Source organism: Agelaius tricolor, unplaced genomic scaffold, assembly GCF_023055355.1.
Source record: "Agelaius tricolor isolate 1412-34295 unplaced genomic scaffold, bAgeTri1.0.p SCAF_9, whole genome shotgun sequence".
In the NCBI taxonomy this organism is placed as follows: Eukaryota; Metazoa; Chordata; class Aves; order Passeriformes; family Icteridae; genus Agelaius; species Agelaius tricolor.
This window is the reverse complement of record NW_027269269.1, coordinates 45,315,630-45,331,861: the sequence shown is the minus strand read 5'-3', so window position 1 is coordinate 45,331,861 and position 16,232 is coordinate 45,315,630. Positions and strand designations below refer to the sequence as shown.

Sequence of the window (16,232 nt, the reverse complement as noted above, 5' to 3'; positions counted from 1 at the left end):
CAGACCTGCAGGTAGGTAGTGTTCAGCAGCTCAGACTACCAGAGCCACTCAGCAAAAGAGAAAAAAGGGGGCCTGATGTGAAAAAAATATTTTCCTTTTTTCATGAAACATAGTGAAGTCATTATAATTCTGTTATGAAGAAAATGAGAGGGTATTTTACCCACTGTATATGGAAGTTAATGGGAAAAGGTTTAATTACTACAGGCCTATGTATGCAAACACAAATGCAGGAAAGTAATAATTTATTGAAGTATCAGAATTCTTTGGAGGAGTCAAACATTAAAAAAAAGTATTACATCTAACTTAAACTCAGGTGGTCATGCTAATCATTCAAACATTATTTGTTTTTCTTTGTATATAATCTATTTGTAGTTCATCATGTATTTAGATTCATAAGTAAATATATATATTCCAAATGCAAAGAACTTGGCTTTCATAAAATTGCAGATAAAAACTCAGTGTACATCTGTTTTATTCATGGCAAGTATTTTATTTAAAACCTCGTTTGTTTTTCTTAAAAGATGCCAGTGGTACATAAAGGCCAAAATGAAATCTGAGGAGAAAAGAAGGGCTCATTTGCAAAATGGACACTGTAAGTAGTTCAACGCTATGTAATATCTATATCATGTTTTAAATGAAGGCAGTCCACTATTTCCTGAACAACTTTTGCCCTTGGTGTTTTAATCTGGTTGTTTGAGTAGTTTCTTATTATCTGCATCATCAACGGTCTTTATTTTTGTTTGCAATTTCACTTAAATCTGTTAGTAAAGGGGTTTTTTTTTTGTATTCAGCTAATAGTATTTAGCAGATTTTCAGGTTTATTTCTTTCAATTCTCAGTTGTTCTGAGTATTGGATTTCTGCCTCAAAATTCCTCTCCTGGTGACTGTATGACTTACTTGTATCTAGTTCTCTTTGGATTTAGGGATCTATTCTTCCAGCCACCCAAGAAATAAGAAGTGGAATGGGTTGTCTTCCCTCATGTTCCTGCTCACTGATCAGTACAGTGAGAGGAAATCCTGGTGATCTCTCATGGGCAATAATTAGTTTATATAGCTTAGTTTACCTACCTACTTTAAATTAGTTACCTTATTGTTTCTTGTTAGAGTAGCAATTTAAATGTGTTTTGGTTTTTTTATTCAAAGTGTATTGCACAAAGGGTATCAGATTTTATTCTTTCATCATTTTGATAACATCTCTGGAAATGCTATGATCAACACAGAAGTTACCAGAAGTAAAATATTTTTTCAGGTGACACCACTATATCAAGCCAAGTGTCTCTTTCTGTCAAGGAAAAGGGCACATTTGCCCATAAAGTATACTGCCTAGGAAGATGGTTTTGTCATTTGTTTCCAAGCATGACCAGAAATAAAAGAAGACAAAAACCCTCCTCCTGGAGAGTTTGATATATGCTTTTGAGACCATGAGTGAATTTGAAAAAAGCCTCACTCAGTGTCTTTCAGGCCAGGGTAAATGATGACTGTATTTCATGTTGACACAAAGCTTCATCTCAGAGCCTTCCCATTCATTTGTAGTGATCTCAGCATCACACTGGAGGGGGCAAGTCTCTACTCATATATGTGCTCCACAGAACCAAGAATAAAGAGGAATTACTGTTTTAGACTCAGCTATTAACTGACAGGAGAAAGAAGGCTGAGAAATGCTTCATTCTTTTTAAAAGGATTCTCTGGACCCAGCTGCAGATGCCTCTCTTTGTCCTTATAAATTGATAGATTATTAGCATCAACTTGAGTTTTCCAGAACTTAATCACGATATGGCAGGAGCCTAAAAGAATTCCCACACAGATAGTCCAGAAGAAACAACACAAGTTCTTGAACATGCTATACTCAGGAACACAAGGGATATCAGCCATGCCAGAAAATGACAGCTTGTTGGAGCCTGCCAAAGCAATCTGGCACTAACCCACTACTGCCATGGCCATCTCCAAGGAAACAGACAGAAATTATCTTGAAAATGGATTTGGATATTTTTGTCATCTTGCACCTGGCTCTCTGGCTGTTCCAGCTGATCAGAAGAGAACAAAGCAGCACAGCCCTCCAGGACTCATCCTTAGAGAAAAGGAACTCAAAGATTTGACCTGTTTGGCAAAACAGGATGTTCAGCCATCTACTCCTAAATGAAAGGAGAGAGCTAGAAACAACTGTTTTCAAAGTAAAGGACAGATTGCCTCAATTGCCCAAGGAGCAGCAAAGGGGAAGATAAACTGCTTTGGCAATAATCACTGTTGTTTTGAGGCCATGCTTTTCCCCATGTTATTGAGCCCTCACTTGCTGTCTCTGCAGACCCTTTTTCAAGTGATCAGCTTCTTCTGTTGGCTTCTGAAATTTTAAGCCTGGAAGATATTATTTTCAGTCCTTTCAATTATCTAATGAAAAAAAAAAAAGAAAGAAAAAAAGAAAACTATCGTTGCAATGCATGAATGTCAAGGAGTTCCTGATTCCTCTTATTCTCTCTTTCTTGCAGTACATTTCCCAGGACTCAAAACATACATAGATCCAGACACTTATGAAGATCCATCTCTTGCTGTCCATGAGTTTGCCAAGGAGATTGATCCTTCCAGAATTCGTATTGAAAGAGTCATTGGGGCAGGTAAAACTATCCCTACTGTAAAAAAAATCTCTAGGCATGGCAATACTGCTTTTCATAAGCTTTAGGAAATCAATTCATTATCAGTTTTTTGTGTAGGATTGATTTTTTTGCCTGGTTTGTTGGGTATTTCTTTGTTTTGTTTTGTTTTGTTTTGTTTTCCAAATATATTTAAAACAGTGTGTCACACAGCATGTGCCATAGTTATTGTCATGTATTCTCAGTCACTGAGGGTGAAATTAGATCAGAATCTCTTTCTATGGGGATATAAGTTCTGAATATAGAAGACTGAGAAAAACTTTTTCTCAAATAGAAAACTTGAGGAGTTATAAGGGAGGAAAAGGAGAGGCTAGCTTGGGATAGGCTTTTCTGTCTGGAGAAGGATCCCTGGCAGAGAGGGAAAAGAGGAAGATCTGTTGATAAGATGTAGACAGAATGAAAGAGGATGCTTTGTAATCCTTTTTTTTTTATATGGTTTCATATGTCTTAGTCACTTTAGAAAGGAAGGGTATTTTTCAGTTTAAACCCCTCATTTAATGATATATTACTGCACTGATAACCATGGAAATATCCCCAGTGTTGCTAAGAAGTGCTTTATGCAGTAGAAAATGTTGTGCAAAAATCCTACAGAAATAAAACCAGGTCTGGTAGCAGACAGGAGAGAGAAAGTAAAAGAGAAAATTCTGTTTCACGTTGCTGTCCATAGTGCTGGAGTACCCCAGTTTACCTGATTACTGAGGCCACATCATCTGCAGCTGGAGCTCTGCACCTCTGGAATCATGAGCCTGGGAGAGCCCCCAGAGGGCTGACTTCTGCAGAGAAAATTGAGTTTGCTTTCTTCTATTTCTTCCCTTTCTTCAGACACACTATAAATATTGATTTTTTTTAGATTATAAAGCAGATTGAGCTACATTCCACATCTGTGTAACTGCTGATTTCAGTTGAATACAACAGACACGGATTAATTGTTTTAGTTCAGATTAAAATTGTGTCCTTAATCTCAGTTTAGTTCATTTATGAAAACTCTTCTCTCAGCTTCTCTCTCTGCTTTCTTGTATGCATGGAAGTATATTCTTTGACATATTTTACTTTTATGGATTTTATTTTTATGGTTTTTATTTTCTAAAATTACATAGGTAATTTTTCAACTTCAACAATACCCACCTAACAGGACTTGCAAACAGGTTGCAATGCAATTTAAACCCATTTCCATGCATACAAGATACAGGTTGCATACAAGATACAGGTTACATACCATGGCTGAGGCAGGGAGAGTACAAATTCCCACACAATTCTTCAGTAGCTGCTTAGGGACATAACATCAGTATAATTCTCAGCAGTCCTAAAGATCTCTGTGCATTCTCTCTAATTCTGTACTACACATTTCAATTGGATAAAAAAATGATTTCTTATCACAAGAGAATTACTTCTAAAAGATTTTTACAATTTTCACCTAAGTGAAACCAAAAATCAGCATCTTCTCTTTTAACAAGTCAGTTAAGAGATTCACTTTTAAATTTGTTGTGGTTTAACATTTTATTCTGGCCATTAATTCTCATTTTTAATTTCTGCAACTTTAATTTTTCAAACAAAAATTATTTCCTTTCAAGAACCAAAAGATTTCATTCTGAAACTGCCAAAGTGGAAAATCACAAATAGTTGAAAAAAAAAATCCAGCATTTCTGGTCATGACATTTTTAAAACTGTTCTTCTACTGAAAGCAGTTTCCAGTTTGTTTTTTCAGTGGAAAAAGTCATGTCCAAAAGTTTTTGATAATTTACTACTTGCAGTTCTGATGGCTGTGACACTCAAGGCAAGTATTTTTAATTAGTTTCTTTTTTCAGCTTAACTCCAACCTAACTCTGTACCCAAGTTATACTTTAAAGTATTTGGCAATTATATCTCACCCATACACTGTTTTCTGCTCCATCTCTTCTTGCTGTTTGGTTTAAGGTTCAGCCCCTATCCAAGGAATGAATTCCCAGAGGTACTTTATCAAGTCTGTCTTAAAATTTACAATTATCCTCCTATTTCCTTTGTTAAAATGTTGAAACTCAAGGAAGAGACCAACTCTTCAGTTTTTCCCAGAGCAGACTGGGATTATTCTTTGCATGATCTAAATCTCCTGCAAGTTCTCCCACAAGTGTAAAGACTGAAATGGGGAAGTGAGTTGAGCTGTATTTGGAGCTGTGACCTTTCAGTTCTATCAGCAGCCTCTGTCTGTGCTGTGAGACATTTGTTCTGATCCCATGCAGTAATACCAGGCTGCACATCAGTCTTTTAAGGGGTTTCACTTTCAGTATCACATATGCCCTGCTGAATGCAAAAAGGGATGTGTGGTTTGCACAGATTAAATTTCTAGAGTGCTCAAATTAGCTCCTTTTTGTATAATATACAGTAAGGTGGGTGAGGTTTCTGTTATTAAACCAGAGATTATTTACATTTTATTAAAACTGAACAGGCAGTGGACTCTATCTTTTTCTCTAGCTGTGATCGGCCTTTTCCCTGGAGCAAGGAAAAATGTTGACTTCATTGACATCTGGCTCTTAGCTTCAACTTATTACACATGCAGTCATGAACCTCAGCTGCTGCAGGGTCAACATTTATCCTGTTTATCTTCAAACTTGAGCAGTGAGAATGAGATTCTTAGATGTGAAAAACTCCTTTGGTTGAACCCATTCCCCTTTGACTTTAAAAACATTGAAAATTCTTTATCTGAACAGAAGTGTAGAAAAGCTACTGTGGGATGAAATCTTGTCAAAGTCTCAGTGTAAATAATTCAATGCTTTAAATTTTACCATTGATCTCCATCTAGTCTAAAACAGAAGTAGAAGTTGTTACACACCTTAGGTTTCTGTCTGTTTTGTAGCTGATGATATCAAGTTTGAAATCATGTCACAAAAAAACTCCTGGTAGTCTTTATGTTCATCAGTTTATCAATCCCAATATCCAAGGGGAAGGAAATTTCTTTCTCACTTTCCAAGTCATGCATCCAAAAAAAAAAAAAAGGGAAAGAAACAGGGATTCCTTCCCCTGCTTTGGATGTTGTACAGATAATAAAGCTTGGAATTGCAAGTTGTTCAGCTGCTTCCTTCAGTTTAATTCATTTTAAAGCACTTGGTAACAGCCTTTTACAGTCCCTGAGGGATGAATGTCATTATTTATGAAATTCTGAAGCTGTAATATTCTTGTATAATCTTGTAGTAGCAAAATGGTTTATTCTATAACCTATGCTGTCCAAATTAGTCTTAAAATGAGATTTTGGAATTCTGCAGATTTATTGGCCTCAGAATTTCTTTGAAAATCTGGATATTAACGCTATAGTATTTTTGCTTTTCACTGCTTCATCAAGAGAAAGAAATTGGAAAACAAATTCTCATTTTAGGCATTTAAGTTTGAAAAACCAGCAGGATGCAAAAAGGTCATGGCTTTAGAGAAGTGTTCTGGTCCTGCTGAACATGTCACAGAACAGAAGATTGATAGACCATGTCTCCTGCAAAACATTCAGGTTTCATCACTTCCTTTTATGGGAGCACTTTACAAGTCCAAATTATCTACTGCTTTTTCAGTGCAAGTAGTCAGGCAAGCAAACTTTTAAGGAGAGACTTCGAAAGGTGAAAGGGACAAAATCATATAGGAAAATCCTCACACAACTTCCCCTTTTGTCAAAAGATTCCCAGAGCATCACTCTAATAACATATATTTCCACATATCTTATATTTGCACACATCTTTAATTTATATTTTTTAATTAAGTAGAAATATATTGGTGGGAGGAACTGTACAAAGAAGACCTGGGACCACCTGATTTTTTTTAGCTATTTAGGAAGCTGCTAATTTATTCAGAGGTTATGTTCAGCATGTTTTAATTGTACTCGTGCACTTGATGATGCCACTGTCATTGAAGTGAAAGACAAGCTATGAAATTGTTATTTTAATCTCTCTCTTCCTGGATCTAAAGATAATAAAACTTTGCTTTGTTTTAGTGAAAGCAACAGAACCTAATAAAATAAAAGTCTTGTGACAATATCCATTGTAATCCTGTAACATCAGGGAGTTATAATTTTCTGAGGTGAAGGTTGTGCCTTTAATGTACCTCTCTTCTAGATTTGCTTCATATCTGAAGATGCACTGTTACAGAATAGAGCTCCTTTATTTTGTTTACTTCTGTCCTTAAAGTTTAGGGAAAACTAATACAGACAGTACTCAATGGAGTGCTAAATCCCCAGCTAAATATATATCTATTCATTACTTGCTTTTTGGCTTTTAGCAGTTCTGATTCCAAAATGAATGGGGCAAAAAATTTAGATTTGCTGCGAAAGCAACCTGCACTGAAATATGCTTTGAAATATTTCTGTGAACATTGTTTTCCCTTTACTGAATCATGACTCATTGAAAACTGACCTGCAGTCATCCAAAAGTATGTTTGGTAGGGGCTCTAAATGACTTCTGTGTGACTTCAAGATCAAAGGAAGTTGTGATTCCATGCAAACTGAATTATTAAATGTGTAAGGAGAATTCAGAGTGACACACATCCTTCACAGGCCCTACACAGACAGGGAAACATCAGCGGAATAAAGTTTTGAGATTCCTCTCACTGCACAACTCCAGATTTGCTGAGACTGTTGGCCTTTGGCTGTCTGAACAGGGAAATATGTAATTAATTTCAAGTAGGTGTGGAAGTCCATTTAAATAAATCACTTGCAAGTGCTTTTCTAGGTCATAACAGCATAAAGTACTTTTTAAATGCTTTCTGTAGCTGAAGGATAGGGTTCTGATAGTCTCTGAGCTTTTCTCAATATAGAGGTCTTAGTGCATTTTACCCCTAGATATTAATATTTCTGTCAAGAGATATTTTACATTGATATTTTGTCATCAGTGGAATGAAAACCCAAGTGTCATTGCAGACAGTTGGGTTTTCCTTCCTCAGTTATATGTCCCAAACCTGTTGATACCAATGTTCAGTCTCAGTGGGGAGGGCTGAAGGTTTGCCTTTTGCAGTACAAGGTGCCATGATCTCTGCTGTGGCACAGAGGAAAGGTGATGATTTCTTGTGAAGTGCTGCTGAATATTTTGTTTTTCTGGGATGTGATGACACTCATAAATCTGAATATTCAATCAGTTACTTCTCTGTCCACTTCTATGGGATGTGTGAGTTCCTTGAATATTCTTCTGTCCAGGCACTGTGAGTTGCTGACTGATATTTGATCTGTTTCAGGAGAGTTTGGAGAAGTTTGCAGTGGACGTCTGAAGACACCAGGAAAAAGAGAGATCCCTGTTGCCATAAAAACTCTAAAGGGTGGCTATATGGACAGGCAGAGGAGAGATTTCCTGAGGGAGGCGAGTATTATGGGACAGTTTGATCACCCAAATATCATTCGCCTTGAAGGAGTTGTTACAAAAAGTAAGTCACTAATACCTTTCCTTAATTGTTTTATGCTGGCTTTTCCATTCTGTCTCATTTAGTATTGAAATTAACATTATTTCCTCATTCAGTATGGGTTACAGTTCTCAGAAATCTTCCAAGCCATTGACAGTCAATACTGCAAAGTTTGGGATCATAATAGGAAATGCATAGCCTGTCTGTTTTCAGTTTGGTATGTTTCATTTTTTATTTTTTAATAACAATTACCTTCCTTCAAGAGAAGTCTTTACAGGTTCTTCTGAAGTAGAATGGAGAGTTTGCTTATGGGCAAGTAGAGAAAACCACAAATGTAACTGAACTAACGATAAAGTCAAGTCATCTTGTAAAATATCTTATTTCTGCAAAAGTGGTCATTATTTATTTGATTGAGATTTACTGATTTTGGTACCAGAAGAGATGAATTTTCTATTTTGAAGAAATAAATACTAAACTCTTTGTAGCTTGTTGTATACTGCAAAGATTGACTAAAATGCCAGAATAATCTTTGAAATGCTCTACTCCTTATAATTGTTGCAGCTGCCCATAGAGATCACTTGCCTCTGAAATCCAGCAGGTGTAGTGGTGTTATGGACTTTTCTGAAAGGCTGAAACATCCAGTTATCACTTAACTAGTAAGAAGTCTAATTAACATGCATGCAATTTCCTCAATGACAACTTTTTTCAGTAATGAATTAAAAAGCTCATGGTATATTCTTTTCAAAATCAATCATTGTCTCAACCAAGCCATGTTGTTTGGTAATTTGCAGAACTTATATTTTTCTTTTAAAGGGAAGTGTTGTGTGTATAATGCACTGTCCTCTTATCATCACAGTAAACACAACAAATATGTTATGAATATTTCTTGGTTTTACCTCATTACAACATGAAAATGTATGTTTGGAAAATTAAGAACAAAAAGGAAAGTTTAGCTCCTGAACTCATGTTGTTGGAATGGAATTTCAGTAGGTGTGTGGAATGACTTGACCATGTTCAAATCTGTCTCTCTGTGGTTCTAAATTAAGATGATCTTTTTCTTTCCTCACACAGTATTGCAAGGATAAATTTATTGGGGTTTAGGTATGTTTGGTGAGTAGACTAACAAAACCCATTGCATTGCAGGAAAGACAGAGCATAGTCTGCTCTCCTGTGAGTTACAGCTCTGTGACAGCAAGCAGGAACACAAGTAAATGCTGGCTGAGCAGCAATGGAGATCTTGTCAAGAGATGTAAATGTGTAGGAACTTAAGTGAACTTTAGCTCTTGCTTCACACTGAGCATATCAGCAATTAAATTCCTCCAGTCTTCACCAGCAGGGCTGGTTTATGAATCAGTATCACAGGTCTGGTTGGGATCCACATGGTGGATCTTGTAGGGTGTGTCTTGTCTGAAAAACACAAAAAGTTGTGGTTTAGGAGCATTGTTTAAATCCAATTAAATGGTGCATAGGGAGTACAGTATAACAATGTCCTTGGCAATGAAATGATTGTTTAATCTTTATATTTGTCAGTTTTCTTTCTGTAATACCTCAACACCTCAGTCTAGAGAGAAATCAAGGTGGCATTCAGAAAAGAGAAAAAACAGATAAATCAGTGCTCCAATATTAGAGTATTAGGTGTTCTACAGGAAGGATTATAGAGAACTGTAAGCCAAAAAGTTATCAGTAGCAGTTCTGCTTTTCACCAAGGAGTCAACAAACTTCATTAATGTTTTGTAATGTTTGTTTGAAGGTAGTATAAAAATAGCAGGTGTTACTGTTATATTCACTGTTGTCTAAAAATACACATCTCTCAGATATAAAATAAGTAGTGGAACTTTGAAAGAAAATACTTTGGTGTTAGGCAGGATCAAAAAGAAAATAAAACAATTATACAGACATAATTATAGAATGAAAATAGGCTATGTGAATTCTGAGCAAAGGTCACCCCCAGGCACAGAAAGTGCAAATTACATAAATTGTAAAGGACAGGATGGTGCAGCACTGCTCTGCCACAAGGAAGGAGCCTGAAGCAGGCTGAGCCATGGACAAATGCACTCTGCTCTTCCCATCTTGTCTTTAGGGTGTTGCCTTGCATTTATATTGCCCCATCTGGGGTATTTAGAGAATAACATGATTTCACCTTGGAGGAGAGCAGTTGCCTTGCCAAACTACTAAGTCTAGGATTGCAGAATCCAAATTTCCTATTACTGAAAGGTGTGCTCTAAAAGTCAGAAAAAACTTTGTCCTAGCCAAATTATTTATTTACTGATAGCATGAATAAAAGGTGTTTTGTGCTGAGACCTAGATTAATAACAACAGAAACTATTTATCTGATGTGCAGTGCAGTTCCACTAAACTACAAAGGCACATCAGATGCACTACATTTGATTAATAGATGTGTACTGCTGTTCTTAGCACATGCTTTCCTCTGTGTAACCATTAGTCATTAACTTCTAGCTCTTGCTGATAGATATTGCATCAGTTTGTAAGCAGTGCCTTCCATTACAGTGTCATTGACTATTGAACAAAAAAGAAAAAGGATTTGGTTGTAATAAGCAGAAGTGGTGTACCAGGTCAATAGCTATTGACTGGGGCAATAACAAATTCGCCTGCTCACTGCAAATGAGAGCTTTTATCTGCTGCTACCAGCTAAGCAAATGTTAACTTTTAAATTATACTGTTTTCAAATTTGCTGTGGAATATGTAGTGTACAGGAGGAAAGAAATGCTAAACTAAGCCTGCTCAAAAGTAGCTCTGAAACAGAGTTTTAACTCCCTTTTCTTATGGCTTCATTTCTCATTTGTCCTAGCTGCAATCCCTAATCACAGAGGGCAGTAAGCAGAACAGTTGCTGTAGCACAAGCTTTCTGTTAGCAGGGAGTTCATTTAAAGGCAATTTGCTGGGCCAAGGCAAACACACCATGGCACAGAATCTGGTGCCACTTGTATTGCTAACCAGAACTCACGGGGGAAACTTTATTCTTGTTTGGTTTTGTTACAGCAACACCATTCCTTGCATGGTTTGCCACTGCCTGATTGCCTCACAAATTTATCATAGATGCTTGGACACTTCATAAAAACACCCACGTTTCCTTTCAAGCCATGTTAGCACAGTGATAATTTTGGGAACTCTTTTGGGTGTGCCAGGGCATCCTTAAGTAAGTTTTATGTCTGTGGCCAAGCTGCTGCTATTTCATAAACAGGTATAAGAACAATAATTTCCTTCTCCAGTGCAAACACATGTGACCAACACTGAAAGCTGGGCTCTTGGGAAGTAAGATGTGTCTTCATTTCTACATCATGTTGAAGACTTCCCATAGAAAGTTTATAAATTAAATTAAAGCTATGACTACAGAAAAAAAAATCAGCCTGCATAACCATATCTACAAAAGGTATGAAAAAGGATCCCTGACTATTGTAATTATACTGGAAGAAATCCAGACTGGAAGCTTTAGTTAGTTTTGCTCTACAGTGCCTTACACAATAGTTGAAAGCAAAACCTAATCACTACTATGTAGTATTGGTTCAATAAAAAATATCAGTGCATGCAAGGGCTTTATTACACTCATAATCTGTTTGTTCCTCACCCCCACAAACTCTACCCTAAATAGCTTCCAATTCTTGGAGATCAGTCCTAAGGAATTGCTTCCGTTCCAAATTTTGACTGCTGAAGGATTTGTACCCGTCACATGTACAAGAGGAATCTTTTCAAGGCATTCATTTTCTTTGACAGCATTATATACATTTGTGTTCTCTAGGAGGATTTTCGAAATAGACCCTTTACAAAAGGAGGAAAAATGAAGACAGCAGCTAGACCTCTAGTTCTGTGTAAACTCATATTCTCAGACATTGAGCCTGGCTTTGGAATGACACTTATGACTCCTTTATTGTCTCCTCACTGTTTTGATTTCATGGCTTTCAAATTGTAAAGAGTATTGCAGTTCTGAAATCTTCAGGCACTCATTTTCAAATCAGTTTAAAGCTTTAATCATTTATTTTCTTTTCAAATTACTGTGTATAACCCATTCAGTGCAACAAAAGCCCTAAAATCAGTGCACCTTACCTTGTCCATGAGGGAGGCAGAGCACCAACTTGATCCTCTTTCACTGGAATTTACCATATGAAGCTCTTAATATCTGACTTATTTTTCTTCTTTTTTTTTTCTTTTTTTTCCAAAAATTTAGGACTTAATGAACTCTTCTTTTTTCAGCCAAGACATTGTGCCTTTGAGCCTTTATTGTAATGAATTTAATGTTGCTCTTTTCTCCCACCTGTTAAATAACATTCAGAATCCATTTCAGAAGGTGACATATTTTGTAGTACATGTGTTTATTGTACACAATGTTGTATATTTTGTTGCTACACAAAAGGATTGAGTCACTTTTTTGGCAATATTGACCATATTCCTACCTTGGTCATGGATGGTGAAATTGTACTCCCAGGAGGCATGATCCTGCAAAGTTTAAATGTTCTTTATGGACAATCCACTGTGGTGGTGAGATTGTTTGTGTGTCATATTAGCCACTGGACTTTAAATGGCATTGAGTATAAAACTGAATTTTTCCAATAAAATATTATTGTAGTTGTAGCACATAATGACAGACAAAACAGCAGGATCTCAGCTGTGTTATAAATTGTTCAGTAAGTGGAGCTGTACATTTAAATTTGGCTCACTCCCTTTATTTGCCTTTGTGTACTTATTCATAGATAAATATTGCAACACATTATTGAATCCAGGGTTGGCATGGCCATCAAATTAACACAAAAACCCACAGTCACCAACCACCTGCATTGTTAGCCAAATTTGTGAGCTCAGTTTATTGAAATATCATCCAAAATACAGAGCTGAAAGAGCTGTGCACATAACACAGACACACAAAGTATCTGTAGCCTTCTTGAAAAATAGGTTACCCTTCCTGACTGGTAGTGGAAGAAATATAATTAATGTTGATATCCTGAGCTATTTTTATACATGCATACATCCATGTAGACATTTCAGTTTACACATGCAAACCACCATGCACCCATGTGTTGAAGGTTGCTGGCAAAAGTTAAGAATCCACAATTCTCAGTTCTCCTGAATGACATATGCTTAAAAGAAATGAGCTTTTAACTCTCTGGAAAAATTTACATTTATCTTTCATGCATTACATTCTGGAAATTTTGTTCCAAAAATCAAGGGGCCATTTTGGTTTCCTGCAGTTCAAATAAGGCACATTTCTGTGTTCTGCTTTTCCCTTTTTGCAGTTAGCAAGCCATACATCTTGACTGTCAATTCTGCTGCTGCATCTTTCACAGGACGATAAGCAGTGAAGAAAAAGCACATTGTCAAACAGTCAAGCAGTAACACCCTGTTAACAGCAGCTTAATCTGACCAGGGTACACTATCTAACATAACTAAATTCCATAATTCTGCTTTCATAGGTTACAGCTGAGAAACAGGATTTCAGTTTCTTCAGGTTTCTTTGCCTTCAGATGTCTGTGTTCAGGCACACAAGACCTGACTTTCAAAGATATTCAGATGCTTTGACATGAGATGTGGTTGTAGTAGAAAAATAGGTGACAGAAATGATTCCTATTAACAGCTGTAAAAAGATAAAGTCCTATAGATAAAATATGGCCAGACTATTTCTTTTTCTTTTTCTTTTGAAGGGAATGCATGGTCATATTTTTCATAATTAGCATTGTTATTAACCACAAATGATTGCTTTTCCATCTGAAATATCTGATTTCTTCCTCCACCATGAAAGTAAAGAAGAATATGGTGCAATAAGTTAAAGGGCCAGATATTTAGAGTGTGCAGGAGATGTATGAAGGCTTGGGACTTTTTAACAACAGCAACCGGAAGATCAGTGAATATCAGGGGGAGACAATATTGCATGTGCTGACAGATTTGCTGCACAACATGGCTGATCTGTTGTCTGTGCAGGAAAAGCATAAAAGCAATTATGAGAACAATTATAAATGACAATGGCAATTGCAGCTGACAGCCGAAGGAGTGAGGGGGTTAAAGAGTCTATAGAAAGCAATCAATAATCCCAATTCACAAGTTGTATTTGGTTGATTTACTTTGAGAAGTGTACATTCATTTGTTCTTCTGTGCAGAGGCAAAACACACTAGTAAATGTACATGTGATTGAGCTTTGGAAAAGACTGGGGATAACTCTGCATCCATAGGGCACAGTTCAAGTTGTTCCACCCCATTCCAGGCAGAGCATCCTGCTACACCTTCCACTGGTGAAAGCAGGATGTAACAAGCAGGAAATAATTGTTTTAAATTTAAACTGTGTTACTCATCTTCAAATATATGTGGTTTTTCAATAGCAACCATTATTGGGTTTTAGTATTATTTATTAATATTTTTTTTTATTATTACTCATAGACCCTCCAGGTCTAGACTCTCCATACAAACCTCTGCTACAAGAGTTTGCATTGTGATATTTCCTACAGCTTTAAGGCTCACACCCAAATTTCTAATGCAAAGCAACAAGCTTAAGATATCTTTACCAGCAGATTCATATCAAGAAGAATTGAGAAATGGACTGGTAATTTTCTCATATAAATATCTGATATTGCATTTTATAGAAACGTTAGAGTTAGAAGTGAGGAAAAGAAACTATTTCACTGACTATAATTATATTTCTGATTTTAATATATACATAGTTCAGGTTCCAGAAGAATAAATAACATAGATGCAAACTGTTTGGGATCCTTTCCAAACTCCTGGTTGGAAATTCAGTTTGCACAAAATAATACTTCATAAATGCTACATTTCCTCAGAGATAAACTTAGTGCTTGTAAATCAGGAGAGGATGATAAAGCTGTTAAGGGAGACACAATTGAAAGTGAGAAGCAATGTGGGAAAGAAAGGAATATGATTTTGAAACATCATAATAGATGGTGTGAAGTTACAGAGTATTCATTTTAAGTATGTTCTAAATATAAGCACAAAACATTAATGACAATCCTGTAAACACATTTTCAGAAGCAAATGTATTCTGTCAGACATTCTCAAATAGATTCATAACAACATCCATCTATAAATATTGTCATTTTTCAACTAAACTTTAAGAAGGTAATTTCTGCTGAATAAAATTTGAAAGCAAATAAGTTTAGCTGAAAATTACTTCATTTCAATATTTTATCTAGAGAAGCATAGTACAAAATTTTTATAATAGTAAAAACCTGAAACAAACCACTGTACTGTTGCTAGAATTCACATAATCGATTACCTTTCTTCCTGAAACAACAGAAACTTCTTAATATCTCCCTAGACTGACAATAATTAATTTACTCACTTTGGAAAAGAGTCTCCTCTCTTTCCTTTCTCTGCTTTTTTCTTCTACCCTGTAGTTGAGCACAATCTTCAGCACACCAGTGTTTCAGGTAAGACTGGCAATTTACTTCCAGTTTTCATTGAATGCCTTTATAAGCATTGAAAAATGTGACTTTGTGGCCTAAGCAAACAAATGCTGCCCAACATCCATCCTGGCAGAGTCACTGTTGCCAAAACCAGCACAAGGAAGATGAAATGAGAGAGGTTTTACCACATGGTATTCACTGAACACCAAGGGGTCTTTGAGCTGCAGAGAAAATCCTCTGAATACACTGGTATCAACAAGGAGATAATTAACAAGCACAGCTAATTCTCTTTGGCCAGCAGCATCTTTCAAAAAAAAAGCAGAATTCCTGTCCATGTGCCTCAGGCCATCAGAGAGCAAACACAACCTGTCGTGGTTTACCAGGTGTAGCCTGAGACACCTTCACTAAACAGAGGCAAAGAGGATTTTCTGTCTAACTTACAGATTTGTAAATCTAAACCAGCATTTAATCCACTTCTAATCAAAGAGTTCATTCCAAACCACAATTCTGGTAATGACAGCGATTTTCCACTTTTAATCCTGGCATCTTTTATTTGAGGGAGTCACTTGGTGTTTGTTACAAGGAAGGGCTTAATTTCACTGATATTACTACACAGTGAATTGTGAATGGATGGATGTGAAATAGCAAAAGGAATCCTCAATTTGTACCCTACATTTGTTCAACAGAAAATCACTCAGCCCCAAGGGGATTTTTTCAACTGAACACAGCGAGGCTTTTTCAGTGATACTGATTATTGTCTAAAAGTGGGGAGTGTTTGTCTCCTAGCCCTGGTTCATACTGTAACAGGGTAACAAGGCTAAAAGAGGAGAAAATAAGAGCTTTATTTGCAGAGCTGCAGAGTGCACAGCAGCTTCATGAACACATT

General features: G+C 36.4%; 1 protein-coding gene across 6 annotated transcripts in view; it reads left to right on the top strand.

Moving 5' to 3' along the window:
* EPHA6 (EPH receptor A6) overlaps nt 1–16,232 on the top strand; it is a 374,179-nt gene that overhangs the window by 277,874 nt on the left and 80,073 nt on the right. For all 6 annotated transcript variants that reach the window (XM_071433800.1, XM_071433802.1, XM_071433798.1 and 3 more), the window contains 3 exons: nt 522–592; nt 2,484–2,609; nt 7,824–8,009. In XM_071433800.1, coding sequence (XP_071289901.1) covers nt 522–592; nt 2,484–2,609; nt 7,824–8,009 — 383 coding nt within the window. The remainder of the gene's footprint in view (nt 1–521; nt 593–2,483; nt 2,610–7,823; nt 8,010–16,232) is intronic.